This window comes from Mobula birostris, chromosome 11 (assembly GCF_030028105.1).
Source record: "Mobula birostris isolate sMobBir1 chromosome 11, sMobBir1.hap1, whole genome shotgun sequence".
Lineage (NCBI taxonomy): Eukaryota > Metazoa > Chordata > Chondrichthyes > Myliobatiformes > Myliobatidae > Mobula > Mobula birostris.
This window is the reverse complement of record NC_092380.1, coordinates 70420772-70439336: the sequence shown is the minus strand read 5'-3', so window position 1 is coordinate 70439336 and position 18565 is coordinate 70420772. Positions and strand designations below refer to the sequence as shown.

Here is an 18565-nt window from a genome sequence, read left to right as displayed (position 1 = left end):
TGGAGGTGTGGAACGTGCTGCCTCAGAAGGCAGTGGAGGCCAATTCTCTGGATGCTTTCAAGAAGGAGCTAGATGGGTATTTTATGGATAGGGGAATCAAGGGTTATGGGGACAAAGCAGGAACTGGGTATTGATAGTAGATGATCAACCATGATCTCAGAATGGCGGTGCAGGCTCGAAGGGCCGAATAGTCTACTTCTGCACCTATTGCCTATTGTCTATTGTCTAATCACACCACCCTATGGGAACCACAGGTAGGCTTGGGACTGCATATCCAGGAAGTACCATTCAGCATCCAACCAGTGCCCAGCTTCACAACACCATTTGGCATAGACACAGCTGTCCAAGGACACTGTTCCTTCTCACACTTGCCATCCACCTTGCACCTTGTTCCTGTACTCAACATACCAGCTACACCAACTGTCAGCTGGGGAAATCACTAAGAGTCAGGACATTCTAATTATACAAATGGTACACAGGTATAGACCAGCCCCTAAAACATTCACTCCACCAAGGCTATTGAGGCTCAAGTCTCTTTAAGGCTGTTACCATACTCTGGGTCAGGGTTTGGCTGGAAGACTGCTCCCTGCCAGCTCCCCCAAAACAGAGTACAAAAACCCGAGAAGCCAGATAATACCCTCACAGTCTTTTCCTTGTCAAAAGGATCAATGTCAGTGGCTCCCCTTCCTTGATGATGTAAGGAGTCTTCATACAAATTTAGCAATCTGACTGTTAATCCAGTGTGCAAATTCGAACACCATCCCCAGAAATGTACCACACGATCTCCCACCACAAATCACCATCCAACACTTTGCTATTCTGTAATGCAGGGAGATACAAATGCACTGCTCCTGATTCGCCACTGTATATTTAGAAAATACAATAGTACTACAAGAATTGGTCCCCAAGTGCTAAATTTTCTCTGAAATGTGGCCATCCGATATCCAGAATAAAGTTGCCCAAATTTCTACTAAATCTCAACTCAAATTTCATACGGCCAGTATGAAATGGGTCACCCTAAACCAATAATATGGGGAAACAAGTAACAAAGTAACATATTAAGACACAGTAAACATGCAACAGATTTAGAAAAGAAGAAAGGAAGTAACTGACTAAATGGAATCAAGAAACAGAGTAACTGATTAAATGCAAAGCATAAATCTGTCAGTACCTCCAGTTGAACTCTGTCTTTTTGTGTGTTTCCCCCTAGCTGTCAGTCTGTGGTTTTGTATTGCCATGTGTTCCTGTCGCCACTCCTGCTCTACTCTGGCCCCTGTATTACTGAGTACTCCGTCTGTTTCTCATTATTACCTGTATTACTGCCACCTGTGCCTCATTGTGCTCCACCTATCATCTGCCTCTCTGTTTATTGCTCCGTGTAATTCAGTCCTGTGGTTTCAGTTGTTTGTTGCCAGATAGTGCTAGTTAATTTTCCTGAGCCTTTCCAGCATTCGTATCTATACTCTGTCTGTCTGAATATCAATTCTGCCTGTTTCCCTATTCTGCATTTTTTGGATTTCTCTGTGTCTTTTGATCTCTGCCTGAACTTTGATGCTGACTTTGTTTGCACCTTGGGATTTGTTACACAGTTAATATCACTGTTTGTACAGTACTGGGTCTATGATTAGATCCCTGCTCCAGTGCCCTGACAAAATCCCAGGCTGTACTCCTCTTCTTTAAAACTTCCCATGGAAATGCAAAATCTTGAAACAGTTGATTTCTCATAGAGAAATAAGGAGGGTGAACAGTCAGAGGTCATGGTCCCTGTAGGTACTAATGACATGGGTAGGATGAGTGATGAGGTTCTGCATAGGGAGTTCAGGGAGTTAGGAGCTAAGCTAAAGGGCAGAATCTCCAGGACTGTGATCTCAGGATTTCTACCCATGCCATGCACTTCTGAGACTGGAATTAGGAATATTATATAACTTAATATGTGCTATGGAGTAGGTGTAGAGGATGGACATAAGATCTTTGGATCATTGGCTACTTCCAGGGGAAGGTGCGACCTGTACAGAAGGAATGGTTTGCATTTGAACAGGAGGGAGACTAATATCCTAGTGGGAAAGTTTGCTCATGCTGCGTGGTGGGGTTTAAACTAGAAATGCAGGGCAATGGAAATCAGAGTACCAGAACAGTTAGTGGAGAGGTTCTGGAGGCAGATGTTCGTAAGACCTCAGACAAAGTCAGCAATCAAAAGTTTGAGCGTGCTGCCACTAGTGTCCTGAGCACATATTTCAACACAAGAAATATCACAGGAGCCCAGAGCATGGATCATCACCTGGAATTACGACATTGCAGTCATTAGTGAAACCTGGTTGCAGGAGGGGCAGGATTGGCAACTCAGTATTCTGGGGTAGTATTGTTTTAGATGTGACAGAGTGGGGGGTGGGATTAAAGGAGAAGTGGTGAAATTATTAGTCAGGGAAGATGTCTCAGCAGTGCTCCGTCAGGACAGACTGGAGTACTCGACTAGTGAGGTTTTATGAGCGGAACTGAGAAATAAAGCTATAATCAGGTTAGTGGGGCTATATTACAGACAACCCAGCAGTGCTCGGGATTTAGTGGACCAAATGTGTAAAGAGATTGCAGACTGTTACAAGAAACATAAAGTTGTTATAGTAGGTGACTTTAACTTTCCACATATTGATTGGGAAACCCTTACCGTAAAAGGACTGGATGGGATAATTTGTCAAACGTGTTCTGGGAAGTTTTCTTCATCAGTATGTAGAAGTCCGAATGACAGAGCATACAATACTGGATCTGCTATTAGGGAATCAGACAAGTCAGGTCACAGAGGTTTGTGTAGGGTTTGCATCCAGTGACTACAATGCCATTATTTTCAAAGGAAATGTGCAAAGAGACAGGGCTGGTCTGCAGGTTGAGATTCTAAATTGGAGAAAGGCCAATCTTGATGATATTAGAAATCATCCAGCAAGTGTGGATTGGGACAGGCTGTTTTCTGGCAAAGGTGTATTTGGAAAGTGGCAGGCCTTCAAAAGCAAAATTTTGAGAGTGCAAAGCTTGTACATGGCAGTCAGAATAAAAGGTAAAATATAGCAAGCGTAGAGAACCTTGGTTTTCAAGAGATATTGGTTAAGAGAAAAAGATGCATAGCAGGTATAGGCAAGTAGGAACAAATGAGGTGCTTAAGGGAGTACAAGAAATGCAAGAAAACACTTAAGAAAGAAATCGGGAAGGCTAAAAGAAGGCATGAAGTTGCTCTAGCAGACAAGGTGACAGAGAATCCTAAGGGATTCTACAGATATGTTAAGAACAAAAGGATTGCGAGGGACAAAATTGGTCCTCTGGAAGACTAGAATAGTAATCCAAGTGTGGAGCCAAAGCAGATGGGGGAGATCTTAAATGCATTCTTTGCATCTATTTTTACTTTGGAGATGGATACAAAGTCTATAGATGTGAGGCAAAGCAGCTTCAACTTCATGGACCCTGTACAGATTACGGAGGAGAAGGTGCATGTTGTCATGAGGTAAATCAGGGTGGACAAATCCCCAACACTGAAGGTGTTCCCTTGGAAGATAAGGGAGGCAAGTACAGAAATTGCTGGAGCCCCAGCAGAAATATTGAAAGCATCCTTAGTGACAGGAGAGGTATCAGAGGATTGGAGAATAGCCAATATTGTTTCACTATTTAAAAAGGCTCTAAACAGAAAACAGGAAATTATAGACCGGTGAGTCTGACATTAGTTGTGGGAAAATTAGCAAAACGTATTCTTAGGGTCTGGACATATAAGTATTTGGATAGTCATGGACTAATAAAGGACAGTCAGCAGAGCTTTGTACGTGGTAGGTCATGTCTAACCAATCTTGTAGAGTATTTCGAGCAAGTTATCAGGAAAATGTATGAAGGTAAGGCAGTGGATGTTGTCTCCATGGACTTCAATAAGGCATTTGACAAAGTCCCTCATGGGAGGCTGGTCAAGAAGGTTCAGTCACTCAGCATTCAGGATGAGGTAGTAAATGTAATGTGACATTGAGAAGCCAGAAAGTTGTAGCAGAGAGTTGCAGGACTTTGGCAGACCCTGCCGAAGGGTCTCTACCTGAAATATCGACTGTACTCTTTTCCATAGATGCTGCCTGGCCTGCTGAGTTCCTCCAGCATTTTGTGTGTGTTGCTTGGATTCCCAGCATCTGCAGATTTTCTCTACTTTGTGACATTGTATCTAAAATAATGTTTGAGCCTCCAACAATACATCTGACCTACCACTAGAATGATTTCTTAAAAGACTCATCAAAACTGAAAAGGAATTGAAACAAAATACAACCTTGTATGGGCAATTTCATCCACCCACTGTAAGTCTAACATGATGGCAACCAATTCAATTGTCTATACTGGTACTGACTAGTAAGTCATTACATTATTATTACTTGTAATTCAGGCACAAAAATAGACACCAACATTCCCAGTTAAATTATGTTTTGGTCTATATTTAAAACTGGATAAAATTCTGTAATTCACCTGAATTTATAGATGAACCAGCAGACATAATCTCTTGTGTCAGATTGAAGAAAATACTTTAGAGCTGGGTCACACTTCCCATGATCCCTAGTGGCAAGGATCTGGCGGCTGCAGCGTCTGCAGGCAGCCATCGTTGGATACAGTATATACATCGATCTCCTTTTGAACCGAAACGTGAAAAAAACAACCTAATATTTTCTAAAGAGATAAAGTTCACCAGTACTCTGACTTTTAGATGAACTTAAGTAACTCATACTATGTTCCCTCCATTGATGATGAGGTCTCTGTTGGTCAGGGTTGACCATGGATGTTACATGCTAGTTGTCTTGATGTGCAAGCCCGGGCAGTACAATACGGAGAGAAAGCTGTTGTCCATGTAGCAAGCTCACCCTCTCCACACATCTGATGAAACTGAAGGAACTGCAGAGACTGATACAGTTTGGCACCAGCAGCAGCATCGCAGGAGTTGCCAGTCAGCATTGAACTCAATACAGGACTGCCTTAGGGACTCCAGCTGCAGATTTTTCCCATGGGGTTTACTCCCAAAGCATTCCTGTGAGCAGATATACTGTAGCTGCAAGACAGCAGAGGATTGAGATCAGAGCTTTCCTTCTCCTAGATGAGTTACCAACCACAGCTGACGAGCCCGAATGAAATTATTAATATAGATAGTAAATATAACTAGCACACCACTATTTCACAATTTTCTATTTAGGTTTCAAAAATCAAATTGTTGTGTTGGGTTCTATTTTTTTAAAACAAAGTCATTGTACATTTAGCTAATATTGTGTATATTTAGTACAAATTAAATAGTGTTAACATGATGTTCGAAAGCAATCATTAATGGTCATGAAAACATTTAACATCTTACTATTCAAATACAATAATCAGCACTTGCTTCCTGTTCACTGCACTTGGGTGGTGAAAACATTTCCACTGAAGAGTTATCAAGTATTATTTTAGATCTAATAAAATACCATTTAATATCTAATTGAAAACCTTCAGTGTGCTTTATGTGTGAAATGCACAAAAATAGTGTGTCAATATCCTTTAAGTTGTTCAAATTTCATGGAGATGTCTCACTAGTCATGAAATGGGATCAAATACTTCAATATGCAAATAACTTCAGCTCAATTGCCATTTTTTGTGTGTAATTCAACACAATTTGACATCACTATGGTGTTGACAGCTCATTTTTAATTGATAAATGTGGCAATTCTGTACTATATAACTTACTTTTTTCATTTACAGTAAAACAAACAGCAAGCCCTGCACTCAAGTGTAAACCACACATAGCATGATACGTCCTAACAGGGAAAGAATATTATGTGCTTCCAAGCCCATCAAACCTGCACACATGGGGCAAGGCAGAGTCATCTGCGTGCCCACTGTGCTCCAAGCGAGGAACCCTGGAGCACATCCTCAGCGGCTGTGCAAGGGCACTTGGTGAGGGACGGTACAGGTGGAGGCATGATCAGGTCCTGAAGACCATCACTGAAGCCGTTAGCGCAGGAGTTGAGCGGGCGAAGCGGTCCCAACCCTCCAAGCAGACCATTGCCTTTGTCAGAGCTGGGGAGCAGCCAATACCTGCCAAAAGAACATCTGCAGGCATTCTGACCTTTGCAAGGGACTGGTAGCTGTTGGTGGACCTCAAAGGGCAGCTGAAGTTCCCCACCCATATAGCAGCCACCACCCTGCGACCAGACATTGTCCTAGTGTCTGAGTCTACTAAGTAAGTGGTGCTGCTGGAGCTGACAGTCCCATGGGAAGATAGCTTGGAGGAGGCCTTTGAAAGGAAGCTCTCCAAGTACGCAGGACTGGTCAGCAACTGTCAGCAGGCTGGATGGAGAGCGAGGTGTCTCCCAGTGGAGGTTGGTTGTAGGAGATTCGTAGCCCGTTCTTTAGTTAGAGCCTTCAGCATTTTGGGCATCGAGGGAGAGAGGAAGAGGAGAGCCATCCGCAGTACCACCGATGCGGCAGAGAGGGCCTCAAGATGGCTGTGGCTCAAAAGAGGGGAGCCATGGAGTCATAAGTAGCTAGCTATCTAGACAAAAGCTGGGGTCTGATCAGCCCTGGCTGGGTCACCTGGAGGAGGTTGTGTGATGTTGAAAGACCCGAAACACCCGATGATTCCAGGAACATCACTGAAGATGTGTCCAGAAGCATCAATAGATGTATGTACACAGCAGTTACTCTCTGATCAGGCCTGCCTCATTTCCCATTGCTGATGCTGAAGATGTTTCCTTCACTCTGATTCACTGCAGCGATTGAAGAGTCTACTTTGAAGCCGAGTCACGTTTCCCATGATCCCTAGTGGCAATGACCTGGCACCTGCAGCGTTTGCAGGCAGCCATCATTGGATATTTACATAAATCTTCTTTTGAACCAAAATGTGCAAAAACTAATCTAAATGTTTTTTAGAAATAAATTTCACCAGAACTCCGATTTTTAGCATTTCCGCTAATTGCATAAATGCAGAACGTACAAGTGTAACAAAAATGCAGGAAATATAATTTCTGGACAGAAATTATAGTTTGGTGTTAAAACAAAGAACTTTTAAGTTCAGATATGGACAGCACTTGATATACTAAAAGAGAGCATTTAGTATTAACTTGGCTCTATATCAAGAAATAAAATTCTCTATGTGAATATACATTACAAGTAATTATCAAAGCAAGATGTGGAAAGACTTAAAATATTAAAATATTTAAAATTTAAATATCCTCGTGAACCAGGGTAGATAATCTCACTCATGCCAACTCTGAGCTGATTCCACACCCAATGGACACTTCCAAGGACTATGTTACTCATGATCTCCGTATTGTTTGTTTACTTATTTTTTTTATTTACACAGCGCATCTTTTTTTTGCACTTTGGTTGTTTGTCAGTTTTTGATTGTGTATAGCTGCTGTTTTTCTTCACTCTACTCTGAATGTATGCAAGAAAACAATTCTCCAGGTAGTATATGATGACATATACAGTATGAACTTTTACAGTAAATTTACTTTGAACATTTTGTAGTTATTTGCAACAAATACAGAATAGCTTAATGTGGAAAGGTGTGAAAATTCAAAACCTGCACTCTGAATTAAGTGTTCATACGTTATATATATTGTGTAGAAAGCTTAGATTCATATATAAAATTAAATATCTTTTAAACTAGCATCTGTAGATACCAGTCAGTGTGACCCAATGGAAAGCAGAGATCAAACCTGCCAACTGCTCTTAACCAGTCAGGATCCCCAAATTCCAATAGGTAAGTGATTGACATGTCTGATTATATTAAAGGCAAAATGTCCATTTTTCATGTTGCACTCTGAACACACAAAATTATATAAATGGGTTAAACACAGCTTTGACATTCCCAAGCTTGAGGAAAAAAAGCTCCTTTATTGTCAAGGCAGTAAATTCTGTTTAAGGATGACTGCACAGGAAAGAAATGAAATGAGTAATACACACAAAATTCGGGGGAACTCAGCAAGTCAAGCAGCGTCTGTAACTGTTGATGTTTCATTAATTTCAGATCAATTGCACATCATAAGACAAATTTATGTCATTTTCTTCACTGCATATGTCTTGGCTCAAAATGTTGACTTTTTTTTACCTCCATATATGCTCCCTGGTTTGCTGAGTTCCTCCAGTATTTTGTGTGTGTGCTGAAGATTTATAGCATTTGCAGAATTTCGTGTTGGAACAGGAATGGCAAGAACAATTAAAAGGGTGGGCACTGGGAAATTCTGTTCATTGTGACGGTCATAATGAAGGTGCCAATAAAGTGGTCCTCAGATTATCTGAAGATGATTCCTTGAAGACGGTCTAGTCCACTAATTTAGATGTTTACGTGCCAGAAGAGGGTCGCAAAACAAAACGAATGAATTTACAACCAGTTCTTGCCGTTACAATCTCAGTTTATGGACAGAATTGCGTATGGACAGAATTGTGTATGCAGTATAAAAAATACCAGAACTCATACGGTACTAATACGGTAGTGGCAATTCTGAAGGAACACAATACAAACAACATTAGAATCCCACCCACCCTGCATCTTATACATAACAGTGAAAAAGGTAAGCGAATACATCTCATCTACGACGTACACACGTGCTGAACTTCCAAACAGAGACTAAACATTCACGTTACGCGGTTACATGCACAATCAGTCCCGATACAATAAAGTTAGAGAATAGGTTCACTTTGGCTCAACTTTTACAAGGTATTGCCTGGTAGTTAAATTACAGGAAGACTGACCTACTTGGATGGGAGGAACTTTGCATAATCCACGCGATCCAGCGTCGATGCCTTTACTCGTGAAAATCTAAAGCATCCACATGTAAAACATGTCAAATTACTGATATTTTTGATTTGCCAACAAGCATAAATGAATTCACATGGATATTGTCAATTAATGCTCACCTTTCCTCACCATGCCTAGTCTCGGGGAGGAACTCAATTCCAACGCCCCACCTGCATCTTCAGCAGAAAACAAAATGGTCTCCCCACTATCCTGCGCGGGTGTAATGACATCACTGTCTCCACTAAAGGCACAGACAGCTATTCTAGCATTACCCGGATGGATACCTAAGTACACTTTTAACGATACTGAAGAAGATCCGACAGTCACCCGGTTACATTCTCCCCTGCATTCAAGTAATCATCCTCGATTACTCACTCACTACAAGGGTACTTTTAACCTCCTTAACTGCTTCTCTAAAGAGAACTGAACTGAGACTAGCCAGTATCCCAGACACTGCTGCCGGACTTATGGAGACCTCATCAAGGACTGACCTTGGTTCACGATGTGGGTTAGGGTGCTGTCCAGCATTTACTTGTTTACTCCTGCGGGGTGCTGCTACAAGAGGGCTTCCGACCTCTGCCCCTGCATTAGCTGTCCTCGGCTCCCCGGTCTCAGTTCCAGAAGGTGTCATATTTTCGGAAGCTATGCTGTCTAGGCAAGGGTCAAGACTCTGTGCACCCTGTTCTGACATATCTTGTATCACAATAACACCATTTTCTGAATCCTCAGAATCTGATTCATGCCCCAGGGGTGAGCTGGCCTGGGTTACTGGAGTTTGCAGTCTCCTTCGGGTAGCTGGAGTGGGATGGTTCTCACAGGGCCTGATGTCTACCCTGTTCACCCTCTTACTAGGCCCACCCTCCCAAGGTTCCACAGTGTATGTGTTGCCTAGTACCTCTACCACCCTGTAGACGGTTGAGTTCCAAGCATCCTGACTCTTATTACGGCCTAATGGTCTGTTCCTCAAGTAAATCAGTGCATCCACATCAACTTTGGGACAGTACACTTTGTCCTCCTGTCAGGCAATGCGTTCTGCCGCCTTCTGTGCAGAGTATTTTCTTGCTCGGGCATGCGCATCCCTCAGTCGGCTCTGGTGTACAGCTAGTCAGTCATGTTTCCGGTCCACCGTCTGTTCTTGCCCCAGCAGAGCATCCAGGGGCAAGTGGTGATCCATCTCAAACAACAGATAGTAAGGTGAATACCCGGTGATTGCGTGAGGTGTTGCATTATATGCGTACACCAACTCGGTAGACGTTCTGGCCACCTGTGCTTCTTTTCTGGAGGCAACGTACACAACAGATCATGCATTGCCCTGTTGAAACGGTGGAACTGCCCCGCTCCAGTAGGATGATGAGATGTGGTACGGCTTTTCTTTACCCCGTATATTTTGCAAAGCTCAGCTATGACCTGACTTTCGAACTTACAGCCCTGGTCAGAATGCAATCTCTCAGGGACACCGTACTTCATGAACCATTTCCTCAAGAGCACCCTTACTGTGGTATCCGCCTTTTGATCTCAAGTCGGAAATGCTTGGGTGAATTTAGTGAAAACGTCCGTGACCACTAAGACATTCTCATGCCTGTCAGTTGCCGGCTCCAACGCAGTGAAATCTATAGCTACAACTTCAAGGGGCCTGGAAGCCAGAAATTACTTCATGGAGGGGGGGGTGGCGGGGTGGATCCTAGGCTGCGGCATCCTAGTAAGTACACAACGTGGACAATTTTTGACCCACCGTGCCACATCCTCGTGTATGCCCACCTAAAAACATTGACATCTCAACAACTGCAGAGTACGTTCTATACCTTGATGGCCCATAGAGTCATGTACATACTCTAACACTTTGTTCCTCAAGCTGTTAGGTACCAGAAGCTGGTAACACTCCCCAAGCTTCTCATCCTCAACTACCCTATACAGTAAACCTTTACGCTCCCTGATACTGTCCCAGTGCCTGAACAGAGACAAAACAGGTTTAGGCAGAGTTTTACGCTCCTGGCCACTCAGCTTTCTTTTCTGATCCCATAAGTCTCTTAGGACAGGGGTCCCCAACCTTTTTTGCACCGCGGACCGGTTTATTATTATTATTGACAACATTCTTGCGGACCGGCCGAACCGGGGGTTGGGGGCTGGGGGTGACGTGGTGGTAGGGTTGCCGACGGACGAGAGTAGCCGTCAAATACGTTGTGTTTACCCCGAGAAGACTACCATGACCACGAAGCCTTGCACGGGCACCAGTGTGCGCATGCGTGTACGTGCCGATTTTTTTCTACAAATCGTTTTTGGCGATTCTGTACGGGGGTTGGATGTTAATCACGACTGGAATATAGGTGATAAGTCATCTATGACTAATACACAATTTCATTTCTAAAGGGGTTTATCTAACGAATTTAATATGAAACACACAGTGCATATTTTCCTCGCATGAATATAGTGATAAGTCAATTATAAGTCACTTATAAGTCAAAAGCATAATAACATTCTAAGTCACTTATAAGTCAAAAGCATCAAAACATTCTAAGTAATGTTTGGATATTAAGCACACAGCACATATTTTCCCCATATGAACATATAAAATCGTTGCAACACACCAATATCGCTGAATCAGTGGGAGCCCTGGGCTTGTTTTCCTGCAACAAGACGGTCCCATCGAGGGGTGATGGGAGACAGCGATACTCGAAGGGGGTCCCTTATGTCCAGTCTATTCCGCAATTTAGTTTTCGTTGCATTCATTGCAGAGATACGTTGGAAATGGAAGCAAAGTTTTCAGTGCTTTCATGACTATCTCAGGATATTTAGCATAGACTTTGATCCAGAATGCCGGCAGAGATGTTATGTCAAACAGACTTTTCAGCCCTCTGTCATTTGCAAGCTCGAGGAGTTGATCTCCTTCCTGCGCTGACATGGATGACGCGCGGGTAATGACCTCGCGTGCATTCAAGCTCAACAGTGGGTGTGACAGGGAATGAGGAAATGTGCAGCTGACTCATATCACCAAATCATATTGTTTCCTTGCGGCCCGGTTACACATGCTTTGCAGCCCGGTGGTTGGGGACCGCTGTCTTAGGACACCTAACACAGGGTCTTGCTGCTGAAAAGTACATAAGTCCCCATTAGAATAATGTGGGAGAGTTGGAGTGTTCCCTTGCATTGGACCATTTACATCACTAGTACCAGCTTCCCAGGCTCGAATTTGCTTAACCCTACAGCTGTTAAGACCAGCGATAACCAGTGCCGGGTCAAGGGCAGTGCCGCGATTGATCAAACTACAGATCGCCACAGACCCATCAATCTCCGCATCCTCTGAGATAGGCTCAGGCTCCCCTGCAAATGGCTGCCTAGAGACTGCATCAGCCACGGTATTGCTCCTACCCGGACGATACTGGACATCAAAGTCAATCACTGTGTAGACAAGTTGCTTACACTGGCTGATAATGTTCATGCCTACAATACATGGGATAGGTGGTTTGGTGCTAACAGGATCCCTGACTTCTGGAAAGCCATAATTTGGTATCTTCATGCCCATTGCCTGAACCTCTAGCTCTAGATACCCAAGGTAAGGAATATCAAGACCGTTTGCAGCTGCTAGCCTAAGCCAGCCAGCAGTGGACAACATACGTCTGGTCAGGGAGAGCGAGGAGTTGATAGAGAGGATTTACAGGCAGGTGGTCACACCAGGGCCACAGGAGGCAGACAAGTGGGTCACGGTTAGGAGGGGGAAGGGAAGAGTCAAGTAATAGAGAGTACCCCGGTGGCTGTGCCCCTTAACAATAGGTACTCCTGTTTGAGTACTGTTGGGGGGGACAGCTTACCTGGGGGAAGCGACAGTGGCCTTGCCTCCGGCACAGAGTCCGGCCCTGTAGCTCAGAAGGGTAGGGAAAGGAAGAGGAGGGCAGTTGTAATAGGGGACTCGATAGTGAGGGGGTCAGATAGGCGATTCTGTGGACGCAGTCCAGAGACCCGGATGGTAGTTTAGCTCCCTGGTGCCAGGGTCTGGGATATTTCTGATCACGTCCAAGATATACTGAAGTGGGGGGGTGAGGAGCCAGAGGTCGTGGTACATATAGGTACCAATGACATAGGTAGGAAAAGGGAAGAGGTCCTGAAAGGAGAATATAGGGAGCTAGGAAGGGAGTTGAGAAAAAGGACCGCAAAGGTAGTAACCTTGGGATTACTGTCTGTGCCATGCGACAGTGAGAGTAGGAATGCAATGAGGTGGAGGATAAATGTGTGGCTGGGGGATTGGAGCAGGAGGCAGGGATTCAAGTTTTTGGATCATTGGGACCTCTTTTGGCGCAGGCGTGACCTGTACAAAATACACTTGAATCCTAGGGGGACCAATATCCTGGCAGGGAGATTAGCGAGGTGACTTTAAACTAGAATGGTTGGGGAGTAGGAATCAAATTAAAGAGGCTAGGCGAGAGGAGGTTAGTTCACAACAGGGGGATGGGAACCAGTGCAGAGAGACAGAGGGGTGTAAAGTGAGGGTAGAAGCAAAAAGTAGTAAGGAGAAAAGTAAAGGTGGCAGGCCGACAAATCCAGGGCAAGCATCAGAAAGGGCCACTTTTGAACATAATTGTATAAGGGCTAAGAGAGTTGTAAAAGAGCGCCTGAAGGCTTTGTGTGTCAATGCAAGGAGCATTCGTAACAAGGTGGATGAATTGAAAGTGCAGATTGTTATTAATGATTATGATATAGTTGGGATCACAGAGACATGGCTCCAGGGTGACCAAGGATGGGAGCTCAACGTTCAGGGATATTCAATATTCAGGAGGGATAGACATGAAAGAAAAGGAGGTGGGGTAGCGTTACTGGTTAAAGAGGAGATTAACGCAATAGAAAAGAAGGACATAAGCCGGGAAGATGTGGAATCGATATGGGTAGAGCTGCATTACACTAAGGGGCAGAAAACGCTGCTGGGAGTTGTGTACAGGCCACCTAACAGTAGTAGTGAGGTCAGGGATGGTATTAAACAGGAAATTAGAAATGTGTGCAATAAAAGAACAGCAGTTATAATGGGTGACTTCAATCTACATGTAGATTGGGTGAACCAAATTGGTAAAGGTGCTGAGGAAGAGGATTTCTTGGAATGTATGTGGGATGGTTTTTTGAACCAACATGTCGAGGAACCAACTAGAGAGCAGGCTATTCTAGACTGGGTTTTGAGCAATGAGGAAGGGTTAATTAGCAATCTTGTTGTGAGAGACCCCTTGGGTAAGAGTGACCATAATACGGTGGAATTCTTCATTAAGATGGAGAGTGACATAGTTAATTCAGAAACAAAGGTTCTGAACTTAAAGAGGGGTAACTTTGAAGGTATGAGACGTGAATTAGCTAAGATAGACTGGCAAATGACACTTAAAGGATTGATGGTGGATATGCAATGGCAAGCATTTAAAGATTGCATGGATGAACTACAACAATTGTTCATTCCAGTTTGGCAAAAGAATAAATCAAGGAAGGTAGTGCACCCGTGGCTGACAAGAGAAATTAGGGATAGTATCAATTCCAAAGAAGAAGCATACAAATTAGCCAGAGAAAGTGGCTCACCTGAGGACTGGGAGAAATTCAGAGTTCAGCAGAGGAGGACAAAGGGCTTAATTAGGAAGGGGAAAAAAGATTATGAGAGAAAACTGGCAGGGAACATAAAAACGGACTGTAAAAGCTTTTATAGATATGTAAAAAGGAAAAGACTGGTAAAGACAAATGTAGGTCCCCTACAGACAGAAACAGGTGAATTGATTATGGGGAGCAAGGACATGGCAGACCAATTGAATAATTACTTTGGTTCTGTCTTCAATAAGGAGGACGTAAATAATCTTCCAGAAATAGTAGGGGACAGAGGGTCCAGTGAGATGGAGGAACTGAGCGAAATACATGTTAGTAGGGAAGTGGTGTTAGGTAAATTGAAGGGATTAAAGGCAGATAAATCCCCAGGGCCAGAGGGTCTGCATCCCAGAGTGCTTAAGGAAGTAGCCCAAGAAATAGTGGATGCATTAGTGATAATTTTTCAAAACTCGTTAGATTCTGGACTAGTTCCTGAGGATTGGAGGGTGGCTAATGTAACCCCACTTTTTAAAAAAGGAGGGAGAGAGAAACCGGGGAATTATAGACCGGTTAGCCTGACGTCGGTGGTGGGGAAACTGCTGGAGTCAGTTATCAAAGATGTGATAACAGCACATTTGGAAAGCGGTGAAATCATCGGACAAAGACAGCATGGATTTGTGAAAGGAAAATCATATCTGACGAATCTCATAGAATTTTCTGAGGATGTAACTAGTAGAGTGGATAGGGGAGAATCAGCGAATGTGGTATACTTGGATTTTCAAAAGGCTTTTGACAAGGTCCCACACAGGAGATTAGTGTGCAAACTTAAAGCACACGGTATTGGGGGTAAGGTATTGATGTGGATAGAGAATTGGTTAGCAGACAGGAAGCAAAGAATGGGAATAAACGGGACCTTTTCAGAATGGCAGGCAGTGACTAGTGGGGTACGCAAGGTTCAGTGCTGGGACCCCAGTTGTTTACAATATATATTAATGACTTGGATGAGGGAATTAAATGCAGCATCTCCAAGTTTGCGGATGACATGAAGCTGGGCGGCAGTGTTAGCGGTGAGGAGGATGCTAAGAGGATGCAGGGTGACTTGGATAGGTTGGGTGAGTGGGCAAATTCATGGCAGATGCAATTTAATGTGGATAAATGTGAAGTTATCCACTTTGGAGGTAAAAATAGGAAAACGGATTATTATCTGAATGGTGGCCGATTAGGAAAAGGGGAGGTGCAACGAGACCTGGGTGTCATTATACACCAGTCATTGAAAGTGGGCATGCAGGTACAGCAGGCGGTGAAAAAGGCAAATGGTATGCTGGCATTTATAGCAAGAGGATTTGAGTACAGGAGCAGGGAGGTACTACTGCAGTTGTACAAGGCCTTGGTGAGACCACACCTGGAGCATTGTGTGCAGTTTTGGTCCCCTAATCTGAGGAAAGACATCCTTACCATAGAGGGAGTACAAAGAAGGTTCACCAGATTGATTCCTGGGATGGCAGGACTTTCATATGAAGGAAGACTGGATGAACTAGGCTTGTACTCATTGGAATTTAGAAGATTGAGGGGGGATCTGATTGAAATGTATAAAATCCTAAAGGGATTGGACAGGCTAGATGCATGAAGATTGTTCCCGATGTTGGGGAAGTCCAGAACGAGGGGTCAAGGTTTGAGGGTAAAGGCGAAGCCTTTTAGGACTGAGATTAGGAAAAACTTCTTCACACAGAGAGTGGTGAATCTGTGGAATTCTCTGCCACAGGAAACAGTTGAGGCCAGTTCATTGGCTATATTTAAGAGGGAGTCAGATATGGCCCTTGTGGCTAGGGGGATCAGAGGGTATGGAGGGAAGGCTGGTGCAGGGCTCTGATTTGGATGATCAGCCATGATCATAATAAATGGTGGTGCAGGCTCGAAGGGCCGAATGGCCTATTCCTGCACCTATTTTCTATGTTTCTATGTTTCTATACCCTCATCCTCTCCATTCAAGTGTTCTTGAAAGAACTGCTCGGTCAGGGTGCTTACCTGAGTACCTGTGTCCAGCAGACAACGGACAGCGACACCTCATACTTCAATCTCCACAAATGGACATGTCCCTATAGGGCATTGCAGCAGCTGTCACGGGGTAGCTGTACATTATCTGTATCTATGAGGTTCTGTTGAATCGCCCAACTCCCAACCTCTTGAGGCGGGAGGATGCAGACTCCACTTCCCTTGCACCCAGCTACTGTGGGAAATTCTTGGCCAAATGCCCTCCCACCTGACACTTAAAACATATTGGTTGCCCATCTTCTGTGAACCTAGGCTGTAAATTACATCTGCTGCTAGTAGCGTGTGTAGAATCCCTCTGTACAGTGAGATCTTTCACCGCTTGAGTCAATTCACAAAGCGCTTTGCCCTGCTCTGCGACCACTTTAAGGACATCATCTAGTATGACAGACTCAGATTCCCGAGCTTTAAGAGTCGACCACTGTGCCTGGCCACTGCTACACTTTGACTTTCCAGACTTTGTATTTCCCAGGGGCTAGTCTACGAGCCACAGTCATTGAGGACTCAGGGTGGTCCCGCACGAATCTGTGGAGCTCCCTTCTGAGGGAAGGATCCCGGATCCCCTCTATAAACTGATCTCTTAGCACCACTCTCTTATTGGTCACGGCATCAGGGAAGTGCTTCAGTAGCAAGTTAAGAGCTTGGGCTAGGGCATGTGAAAATTCCCTTACATCTTCACCCATATAACCATATATAACCAGATAACAATTACAGCATGGAAACAGGCCTTCTCAGCCCCTCTAGTCCATGCCGAACTCTACTCCCACCTAGTCCCACCGTCCTGCACTCAGCCCATAACCCTCCATTCCTTTCCTGTCCATATAGCTGTCCAATTTAACTTTAAATGACAACATTGAACCTGCCTGAACCACTTCTGCTGGAAGCTCGTTCCACACAGTTACCACTCTCTGAGTAAAGAAGTTCCCTCTCATGTTACCCCTAAACTTTTGCCCTTTAACTCTCAACTTATGTCCTCTTGTTTGAAGCTCCCCCACTCTCAATGGAAAAAGCCGATCCACGTCAACTCTATCTATCCCCCTCATAATTTTAAATACCTCTATCAAGTCCCCCCTCAACCTTCTACGTTCCAAAGAATATAGACCCAACTTATTCAACCTTTCTTTGTAAATTAGGTGATGAAACCCAGGTAACATTCTAGTAAATCTTCTCTGTACTCACCCTCACGCTGTTTGTGACTGTAGAAGCTATGCAACAGCTGGGGTGCACCACGCTTGTCTCTAAAAGCTTCCCTGAGTTAGGTGAACAAGTCATCAGCCCGGTCTTCCCCAGCATCACTGCGCATATGTGCTTCCTCTAAGGCTGTACCCCCGAGCAGGGACGTAAAGTCATACTGATCCTGGTCAGACTGATTTCTACAATGAAGTGCACGTTGTACTTCTTCAATAGAGTCATCAGCAGACCTCCCATCTTTCCCAACATCCCCCATAAATGGAACAATGTGTCTTTCCCTTGGGACGTATACATAGATTAGATTATGAGGACACTCAGTCCTCGTTTATTGTCATTTAGAAATGCATGGATGCATTAAGAAATGATACAATGTTCCTCCAGAGTGATATCACAAAAAAAGGATAAACCAAAGACTAACACTGACAAGACCACATACAGTAATTATAACATATAGTTACAGCAGTGCAAAGTAATACCATAATTTGATAAAGAGCAGATCATGGGAACGGTAAAAAAAAAGCCTCAAAGTTCTGATCGACTCCTGATAGTCTCCGATAGCAGGCAGCAGGAGGGAGAAACTCTCTCTGCCATAAACCTCCAGGCACCGACACCTGTCCATGCATTGGAAGCACCGACCACAGCCAACTCTGAGTCCGTCCGGAAACTTCGAGCCTCCGACCAGCCCTTCGACACCAAGCACCGAGCACCATCTCTGCCGAGCGCTTCGACCCCGTCCCGGCTGCCGAGCAACAAGCAAAGCCGAGGACTCGGGCCTTCCCCTCCAGAGACTCTAGATCACACAGTAACAGCTGCAGCAAGAAAGGCATTTCAGAAGTTTCTCCAGATGTTCCTCCGTCCTCTCACGTCTGTCTCCATCAAATCAGAATTGTGCACGGCACCCTACTTGACAGATTACGGATATCATTCACCGGAGTGGCCGCACAAGCTGCGTCGCGCCGCCATCTTCTCCTCCTCCTCCATAGGACCTTTTGCTTAATTTATTTATAGTTGCCA

General features: G+C 44.2%; 1 protein-coding gene across 1 annotated transcript in view; it reads left to right on the top strand.

Moving 5' to 3' along the window:
- The window catches only part of LOC140205172 (uncharacterized), a 56722-nt gene that overhangs the window by 13231 nt on the left and 24926 nt on the right, over window positions 1-18565 (top strand). The window contains exon 5 of the mRNA XM_072272469.1: window positions 7640-7732. Coding sequence (XP_072128570.1) covers window positions 7640-7732 — 93 coding nt within the window. The remainder of the gene's footprint in view (window positions 1-7639; window positions 7733-18565) is intronic.